Source organism: Colossoma macropomum, unplaced genomic scaffold (genome assembly GCF_904425465.1).
Source record: "Colossoma macropomum unplaced genomic scaffold, Colossoma_macropomum, whole genome shotgun sequence".
NCBI classification, from domain to species: Eukaryota; Metazoa; Chordata; class Actinopteri; order Characiformes; family Serrasalmidae; genus Colossoma; species Colossoma macropomum.
The window spans coordinates 44,704,547-44,714,546 of NW_023494795.1; the positions used below are offsets into that span (position 1 = coordinate 44,704,547).

The following is a 10,000-nucleotide window of genomic DNA, read 5'->3' on the forward strand; positions in this document are numbered from 1 at the left end:
TGCTCTTACATTCTTGTCTCCGAGGTAGAGCAGGAATCGATCCTCGATGGGGTCTTTGTCTGGATCCACTCGAACGTAAAAGCTGATGGAGGTCACAGCCTTTAGCTCGTCCACACTTGGGGGGGGCTGGACCTCCACAGCAGACTGACCGTTAAACTTCATCGACACCTGGATCTGCAAACATAAACAGCACAATTTTATTAATGACGTTAACAGCATTATTAACGAAATACAACAGAATCAACATTATTAATGCAGTTCAATACAGTTCAAACAATACAGTCTAGATGTTGATGAAATATAATTCAATAAAATTCAATAAAATTGCTAACAAAATACAGGACAATCAACATTACTACTGTTGACTCCTACTGACCGTGGAGTACACAACACCATTAAAGGCTCATTTATGCTCAACGTTAAATACGGATACAGATCTGTACTCCGTGTTCGTTTCAGCCGGATTTGTACGAATTCTCTGAAAGCTTATGGATACGGATGAAACGGAGCAGTTCCACCGGAAACCATGGGGGGGCAGAGTAGCCAATAGTTCAAGCGAGACATGACCAGTTTCTCTCATTGGTAATATAAGTTGTCCATTCACATGTCACAAAGTGTTTAATGGCTTCACACCAGCTGCACTGCTGTGTCTGATCCACTCACACCAGCACAACACACCACCACCACGTCAGTGTTACTGCAGTGCTGAGAATGATACACCACCCAAATAGTACCTGCTCTGTGAGGGTCCATGGGGGTCCTGACCACTGAAGAACAGGGTAAAAGGGGGCTAACAAAGTATCAGAGGAACAGATGGACTACAGTCTGTAACTGTAGAACTACAGAGTGAAACTATACGGTCAGTTGAGCTGATGAAGTGGACAGTGAGTGTAGAAACAAGGAGGTGGACTTAATAAACTGCTTGGTGAGTGTATGTGGGCAGTGACTGGTACATCCGTGAGCCATTCATCATGTTTGTCATCTTTCACTGATTAAAATCAGAGTAGTTCATGTCCACATCGGTCAGTAAAGTAGATCAGTATGTGGTCAGTACAGTAGATCAGTATGGGGTCAGTTCTTTGAGCTGCTGTGTTTCCTATCTTTGTGTCAGAGGAGCTCCACGCTGCCTTTACTGTCGGATGCACTGTGGCGGTTTCTGAGTTTAGTCCCCGTCTGTGACAGTCCGTCTCTGAGTGGGCTCTGCAGGTGAGTGTGAGCTGTGTACCTTGCGGGCGACGCTGCGAGCCTGAGCGATCAGCTCCCGGATCCTCACGATGTTGGTGGTGACGTTGTTCACCGGCTTCTTCTCCTCCACGACACGCAGCTTAGTCAGCAGCTCAGGAACGATCTCAGACAGGTTCTCCACTAACACACACACACACACACACACACACACAGACAGACACACACACACACACACACACACACACACACACACATAAACACACAGACAGACAGACACACACACACACACACACAGACAGACACACACACACACACACACACACAGACAGACACACACAGACAGACACACACACACACACACACACACACACATACACACACACACACACACACAGACAGACACACACACACACACACACACACACACACACACACAGACACACACACACAGACAGACACACACAGACAGACACACACACACACACACACACACACACACAGACACACACACACACACACACACACACACATAAACACACAGACAGACAGACACACACACACACACACACACACATACACACACAGACAGACACACACACACACACACACACACACACACATAAACACACAGACAGACACACACACACACACACACAGACACACACACACACACACACACATAAACACACAGACAGACACACACACACACACACACACACACACACACACACACACACATAAACACACAGACAGACAGACACACACACACACACACACACACATACACACACAGACAGACACACACACACACACACACACACATAAACACACAGACAGACACACACACACACACACACACAGACACACACACACACACACACACATAAACACACAGACACACACACACACACACACACATAAACACACACACACACACAGTACAGTTACACCTTCAGTACACAGTAACTTACGCCTTACAGTTATTTCACAAAGCTGGATTTCCTCACTTAGCCAAAACTCAAACCCTGACCAGAAGGAGAAGAGGTCAGAGTCACTCTTGGGTCAATGACAAATAAGGTTTTTCAGACATGATGTGTATTTTTATATCTGCTTATATATTAACAGTTATATCTCTGTGTATTTTCTATCTTACATATAGTGAGTGTTATCAAATCTTTAATGTCCTGTTTCAGTTATTAGACTGTGCTGGTCTGGTTGCTCCATCTGAATGACTGGTTGCGCCGCCTGACTTTTCAGACTAATTTCAGATTAAACAGGCATCTACTTAGACACCCGTAGAAACCTTTGTCCCTCAACTTGAGTTTATACTTATAATTTCTCAAAAGAATAAACATTATTATAATTCCACATTTTCACCTCACATGGTAAACTGAAATATACCCTGGCCCCTCTTTTGTAAAATCATGTCAAAATAAAAGTTTTTGTTTTTGGTTGTACCGCTTGACGTGTGAGGAAGTAAAATTCTGCAGACAAAAGTTTTTTCTGTGAGTTGAGCTCTTTTAAAGTTGCCTTGTTTTGCAACATGGATTTTATTTTAAATATAAAATCAGGCCAAACTATTTTATTTAAGATAATACTACAGTTTTCAGACTGACTGCGTATCATACAGAGACGGGTTACAGGTTAGCTTGGTTAGACGGAGTGAATATCGGTATCGGACGGTAAAAAGTGGTATCGGTGCATTTTTATTTGCGAGTGTTGGCAGATGTTAGGCATGCGGGCCACAACAGGGCCAGATGCTGCACAGCTGTGCACAGTTTTACCTCATGTCAATATCTATGAGCCAATTCTGCCATCAATGTTGTGGAACAACAATGTAGTTGGGCCAGATTTGGGCCACATTCGTTAGTTCTACTCACTTTACTGGTAGTGGACAGTTCTGGGCTGAATCAGGCTGTCATACGCGAGTAGTGTTGCACCGATACCTTTACGGTCACTAAAATAAGTAAATATGGGTTTGGGTCAGATCTGGCCTGAAGACTCGGTTGGGCCAGATCAAACCCAAGACACTGGCCTGAAGAGATTTTGCTATCTGGGTCGGTGTTTATATGATACTGAATGTTTCGAGGTGTTCATCCTCAATGCGTGTGTGTGTGAGGTACCTGTGTGGTGGGCGGAGCTGACGGCCTGCTCATAGGCCTGTGTGGAGTACAGTTTGTTCCTCATGTTCCTGTCCCACTCCTCCACTCTCTCTCTGATGGGGGTCACTGTGTTCAGCACCTCCGCTGACCGGTTCAGACTGTCCACCGCTTCCTCCTGAGTGAGCTGCAGCTGAGACGGCCTGCGTCCTGACCACACACACACACACACACACACACACACACACACACACACACCTTAAAGCAATAGTTCAGCCTGAAATCAATCAACTAAAAGAAGCTTAAACCAAACAGATTAGCGTTTGTGCTAACTGCTGTCTAAAACCGCTAATCATGCAGCGTCAGAAACCACATAATCAGCTCTATTATAACTGAACAGCTCCACATGCTCTGAGGAGGGTGAGTGATGACTGAAGCATGATGCTAATCGGTGGGCAGTAATATTGAATATAACATCTCTCATATTTCCAGGACATTTATATTTTCTAATGACTGGAAATCTTGTCTATGCATTTCCAGGTTTTTCAGGTTTTCCGTTTTTTCCTGGGCTTATGGGAACTCTGCTGCTGTGGGGTGCGGCTCTGTCCAGGTGAGCTCGTCTCTCTCACCTTCGTTTACTGTGTTGATGTCTTTAAGAATATCTGCCAGGTGTCTGCTGGACTTTTCCATCATTTCTTTGGTCTCTTCTATGTATTTTACAGTGTCGGCAACACTCAGCTCCACCTCTGTAACGCAGAGAAGAGCAGAGTCACAGCAAAGATGTGTCATGTGTTAGTTTGTCAGTGTGTCAGTGTGTCTGTGTGTCAGTGTGTCAGTGTGTCTGTGTGTCAGTGTGTCAGCGTGTCAGCGTGTCAGCGTGTCTGTGTGTCAGTGTGTCTGTGTGTCAGTGTGTCTGTGTGTCAGTGTGTCAGCGTGTCAGTGTGTCAGCGTGTCAGCGTGTCTGTGTGTCAGCGTGTCTGTGTGTCAGTGTGTCTGTGTGTCAGTGTGTCTGTGTGTCAGTGTGTCAGCGTGTCAGTGTGTCTGTGTGTCAGTGTGTCTGTGTGTCAGTGTGTCAGTGTGTCTGTGTGTCAGTGTGTCAGTGTGTCAGTGTGTCTGTGTGTCAGTGTGTTAGTTTGTCAGTGTGTCAGCGTGTCAGTGTGTCTGTGTGTCAGCGTGTCTGTGTGTCAGCGTGTCAGTGTGTCAGTGTGTCAGCGTGTCTGTGTGTCAGCGTGTCTGTGTGTCAGTGTGTCAGTGTGTCTGTGTGTCAGTGTGTCTGTGTGTCAGTGTGTTAGTTTGTCAGTGTGTCAGCGTGTCAGCGTGTCTGTGTGTCAGCGTGTCTGTGTGTCAGTGTGTCAGTGTGTCAGTGTGTCAGCGTGTCAGTGTGTCTGTGTGTCAGTGTGTCTGTGTGTCAGTGTGTCTGTGTGTCAGTGTGTCAGTGTGTCTGTGTGTCAGTGTGTTAGTTTGTCAGTGTGTCAGCGTGTCAGTGTGTCAGTGTGTCAGTGTGTTAGTTTGTCCATATGTTGGTGTGTCAGTGTGTGTCGGTGTGTCGGTGCGTCTGTGCATCAGTGTGTCCATGTGTTGTGTGTCGGGGTGTGGGTGTGTCGGGGTGTTGTGTGTCAGTGTGTGGGTGTGTCGGGGTGTTGTGTGTCAGTGTGTGGGTGTGTCGGTGTGTTGGTGTGTCAGTGTGCACTCTCACCCTGCTGCTCGGAGTGCAGTGTGACGGACTCCTTAAACATGTGGTCACTCTGAGTTTTGAGGAAGTCCAGCTGAGTCTCGATGCCATCGATGGCCTGACAGAGAGCAGCGTTTACAGCATCAATCAGATCCATAAACCTTTCACAACTCACAGCTACAGACTTACACTCACAGCTCAGAACAACAGTCCATAATAATAACAGTAACTGTGATAATAATAACACCACACCTCTCTCCTGAAAGACTGACGCTCTAAATCACCATCACCTGACTCACTCAGAGGCCTCACATTAATATATGTGTGTATAACAATAAACACGACCAGATCATGATAAACACATATGACCTGCACTAATGTCTGTTCAAACACAATCAAAGATATACAGTTGTGTGCGAAAGTTTGTGCACCTCAGGTCACGTTCCATGTTTTGTTGATTTTCTAACTGAAAATAAGGGAATGATTTTTGTAACCCTGTATTTTTGATAACTCAGTGCAGTGTTTAGGAATCATGTCAGAACTGAACACATCTAACAGTAAAAATCAGACATTCTTTGATGCTAAATGTTTTGTGTGTGTGTGAAACGCTGTGAGGATGACTGTCTGCTTCCGCTCTTCACTGTACTGGGTCTGAGAAGATCAGCTGGGACTGAAGGGTAACTCACGTCTTCAGCCTGCCTGGACAGGTTGTACGTGGTCAGTCCAGTGATGTTGGCATCATCGATGTATTTGACGATGTTGTCGTACACGTTGGACGCATCCAGAGCTTTCTGCACAAATCCGTTTGCATCACTGCCCTTCAAATTACTGCAAACACACAGAGCGGACAGTAACGTAAAGACCCCATACAGAGAGCACAAACACCCACAGCTCACAGCAGAGAGCAGAACACCAACCTCCATACTCAGGAGTTTAGAGTTCACCTGAGTAAAGCTTCAAGTAGATCGCTGGAGTTCAGGTGTTCAGTGCCAAAGTGTTTACAGTTAAAGTGTATAAAGCGTAGCGTTTAGTGTGCAGAGTTTATGTGTAGAATTTATGTGTAGAGTTCAGTGTATAGAGTTTATGTGTAGAGTTTATGTGTAGAGTAAACTCTACACACCAAACCCTATACACTAAACTTAACACATAAACTCTATACACAAAAACTGCTAAACACAAAGTTTTGTGTTTTGTGTGTACCTTAGTGTGTAGAGTTTAGCGTGTAGAGTTTAAGCATGTAGAGTTTATATGTGTAGAGTTTAGTGTGTAGAGTTTAGTGTGTGGAGATTATATGTGTAGAGTTTATATGTGTAGAGTTTAGTGTGTAGAATTTAGTGTGTAGAGTTGTGTATGTAGAGTTGTGTGTGTAGAGTTTAGTGTATAGAGTTGTGTGTGTAGATTTGTGTGTGTAGAGTTTAGTGTATAGAGTTCAGTGTATAGAGTTCAGTGTGTAGAGTGTAGTGTATAGAGTTCACTGTATAGAGTTCAGTGTGTATAGTTTAAACGTGTATAGTTTAGTGTATAGAGTTGTGTGTGTAGAGTTTAGAATGTAGAGTTGTGTCTAGGGTTGTTTGTATAGATTTGTGTGTGTAGAGTTTAGTGTGTAGTTTAGTGTGTAGAGTTTATATGTGTAGAGTTTAGTGTGTAGAGTTGTGTGTAGAGTTTATATGTGTAGAGTTTAGTGTATAGAGTTGTGTGTGTAGAGTTTAGTGTATAGAGTTTAGTGTGTAGTTTAAACATGTATAGTTTAGTGTGTAGAGTTGTGTGTGTAGAGTTTGGACTCACTGCTGCAGCTCGTCTGCGTGTCTGTTCAGTTCCTCAGCGTGGTCAGTCGCTCTGTGTACCAGCTCAGCGTCCACCTCAGAAAGCTGGTCGATCTGGTTCTGTAAGGACGCTCGCGCTCCGTCCACCTCCGCATGGTACTCAGACACATTCTACACACAAACACACACATTATATACACTATACTATATCATATACACCATACTATATCATATATGTTATATACACTATACTATATCATATACACTATACTATATCATATACATTACACTACATCATATACATTATATATGCTATACTAGATCATATACATTACACTATATCATATACATTATATACATTATACTATATCATATACATTACACTACATCATATACATTATATATGCTATACTATATCATATACATTACACTAGATCAAATACATTATATATACTATACTAGATCATGTACATTATATACACTATACTAGATCATATATGTTATATACACTATACTATATCATATACACTATACTATATCATATACACTATACTATATCATATACGTTATATACACTATACTATATCATATACATTATATACACTATACTATATCATATACATTACACTAGATCATATACATTATGTACATTATACTATATTATGATACACATCATCTCAAACCTGCTGCAGTGAGCAAAAACAAATAACCCTAACTAAACTAGCTGTAACTGTAAATACACTAATGGATGATTATTCAGAGAGGAAACATCTGCTCACTGTAACCATGACGCCCAGCTCCGCCACGCCCTCATTCGCCTCTGCATAGATCTCATCGGCTCTCATGATGGTTTGATTGACAGCATCATAATTCTCCATCAGACGCTGCTGCTGGAACTGACACACAAATTTTACACCAAGTAAAGATCTCTTCTGTTTATGAAGCAGAGCGCTGTGTTAAAACTGCATGACTGGACACAAACAGCTTCTTCAGAATGTGGTTATTACTTTCAATGTTATTTTGAACACATATATCATATATACAGTCAGTGAGTATATATCATATATATCATATATACAGTCAGTGAGTGTATATCATATATATCATATATACAGTCAGTGAGTATATATCATATATATCATATATACAGTCAGTGAGTGTATATCATATATACAGTCAGTGAGTATATATCATATATATCATATATACAGTCAGTGAGTATATATCATATATATCATATATACAGTCAGTGAGTGTATATCATATATACAGTCAGTGAGTGTATATCATATATATCATATATACAGTCAGTGAGTATATATCACATATATCATATATACAGTCAGTGAGTATATATCACATATATCATATATACAGTCAGTGAGTGTATATCATATATATCATATATACAGTCAGTGAGTGTATATCATATATATCATATATGCAGTCAGTGAGTATATATCACATATATCATATATACAGTCAGTGAGTGTATATCATATATATCATATATACAGTCAGTGAGTGTATATATCATATCGCTGCTGTCGGAAGAAAACTTCATATCTCTATTTTTGGCATTTTTCAGATTTTGACAGAATTTGAAAATAGCTGTTGCTCTTTACACTGTGTGTAAATTTCATGATGAATGGACCAAAATAAATGACCCAAAATGACTTGTAAAAAAGTCTTGTTCCATTGACTTACGTTAAAAGTAAAGTACGTTTTTTCCTTCTCCTGTAAAGTTACCATTTTGGGGATACGAGGTTTTCTTCCGACAACAGTGATATATATCATGAACATAGTGAGTGGTTTAGTTCCTCCGTGATTGTATCTCTCGCTCTTCTTCCCTACAGATGGTGTAAGGGGTCAAACTAGGAGGGCGAGTTAACGATGTTTCAAAATCAGTGGAGTGAACTGTTGGTGTTTTCCGTGTCACCTGTAGACGCTGCAGTTTGAGCTGGTTAGCGGCGTAGGTGCCGTAGCTCTGCTGCAGGGTGTCTTCAGCCTTGTTGATGAGGATCTGAGCTTGAGACAGTTTGGAGCTGAACCTGCTGAGCTGCTCTCGCACTGCAGGAACACGACCCTCAGTCCCGATCACACGCTTCTCCATCTGCCGGACACGCTGCAGGACTGCACACACACACACATCGCGGTGAACTGCAGCACATATTTACAGGTTTGATACAGTTCAGGTTGAGATTTAGTTCAGTTCACAGGTTATTTTGGGTCAGGTTGTTATAAAGTTCTCTGATAGTCATTACTGATTCCATACAGGTCTCCATCTATCACTAAGGTGACAGGGTGATACGCAAGAGCTTCATCTGAGAAACACATCTTTACAAACATTATTACTGGAGCTCAATGCGCGTGGAGGAGAACGCTAACTGCTAACCTTGTTATGTTAGCAAACAGATGCCTGTGTTGACTTGCATCACGCTGAATGATGGAGTGGAGGTCCACTCTACCCTCCTAGAGAGAAAGGTCAGTTAAGCACTCACACACAGTGTTACACTCTTACGTTCACGAGCCTGTGCGGACTCCTGGGTAGTGAGCGGTTCTTTAGGTGAGAGGTCGAGCTCTCTGATCCAGTTCAGCATTCGTTCGGCCTCCAGCTGCTTCTGCTTCTGCACCTCCGGGTCGATCTCCTGCTGGACGCTGTACAGCTCCCAGTCACTGATCATATCTGAACACACAGCACCGCTCACTCAAATCATCGTCCATGTGCAGATTAATGCATAATAATACATAAACACAGTGTAGTTTCTCTGCAGTACCTTCTAGAAGGACATTAAGAGTGGTCAGATTAGTCGTTAGCATCTCGGCTAGCGTGGAGCTGTGCAGAGTGTCCTCATCCACTCGCCTCCCCAAAGACGCCACACTGTCCTCCTGCACATACAGCTCAGTATCAGTACACAAACCGGGGAGCGGACGGAATGATAACAGAGCGACATAGAGTGATGAAATGATGAGGGTGATATAGAGTGATGGTAACGAAGTGATACAGAGTGACAGGAGGATGACAGAGCAAATATGGAGTGATGGAGAAACAATAGTGAAATAGTGATGAGATGTTACAGTGATGGAGAAAAAAAGTGAAGCGAGAGAGTGACAGAGAGTGACATAGAGTAATAACAGAGTGATATAAAGTGATGAAATTAAAGTTTGTGTGAATTGTCGTGTCAGTATCTAAATGTCCGTGAGCAGAGTGATAGAGTGACATAGAAGAGAGGAAGAAGTGATGATGAAGGGGTACTAAATGAATGTGACCTGTAGAGTCA

At 42.5% G+C, this 10,000-nt stretch overlaps 1 protein-coding gene across 2 annotated transcripts in view; it reads right to left on the bottom strand.

Moving 5' to 3' along the window:
- Positions 1–10,000, bottom strand: part of lama4 (laminin, alpha 4) — a 49,890-nt gene that overhangs the window by 20,387 nt on the left and 19,503 nt on the right. For both annotated transcript variants that reach the window (XM_036582547.1, XM_036582546.1), the window contains exons 10-21: positions 9,990–10,000; positions 9,497–9,608; positions 9,241–9,405; positions 8,659–8,852; positions 7,499–7,615; positions 6,742–6,890; positions 5,643–5,784; positions 4,981–5,074; positions 3,914–4,030; positions 3,309–3,494; positions 1,226–1,365; positions 10–174 (exon numbers count right to left, since the gene is read on the bottom strand). The exon at positions 9,990–10,000 is cut by the window's right edge and continues 100 nt beyond it. In XM_036582547.1, coding sequence (XP_036438440.1) covers positions 10–174; positions 1,226–1,365; positions 3,309–3,494; positions 3,914–4,030; positions 4,981–5,074; positions 5,643–5,784; positions 6,742–6,890; positions 7,499–7,615; positions 8,659–8,852; positions 9,241–9,405; positions 9,497–9,608; positions 9,990–10,000 — 1,592 coding nt within the window. The remainder of the gene's footprint in view (positions 1–9; positions 175–1,225; positions 1,366–3,308; positions 3,495–3,913; positions 4,031–4,980; positions 5,075–5,642; positions 5,785–6,741; positions 6,891–7,498; positions 7,616–8,658; positions 8,853–9,240; positions 9,406–9,496; positions 9,609–9,989) is intronic.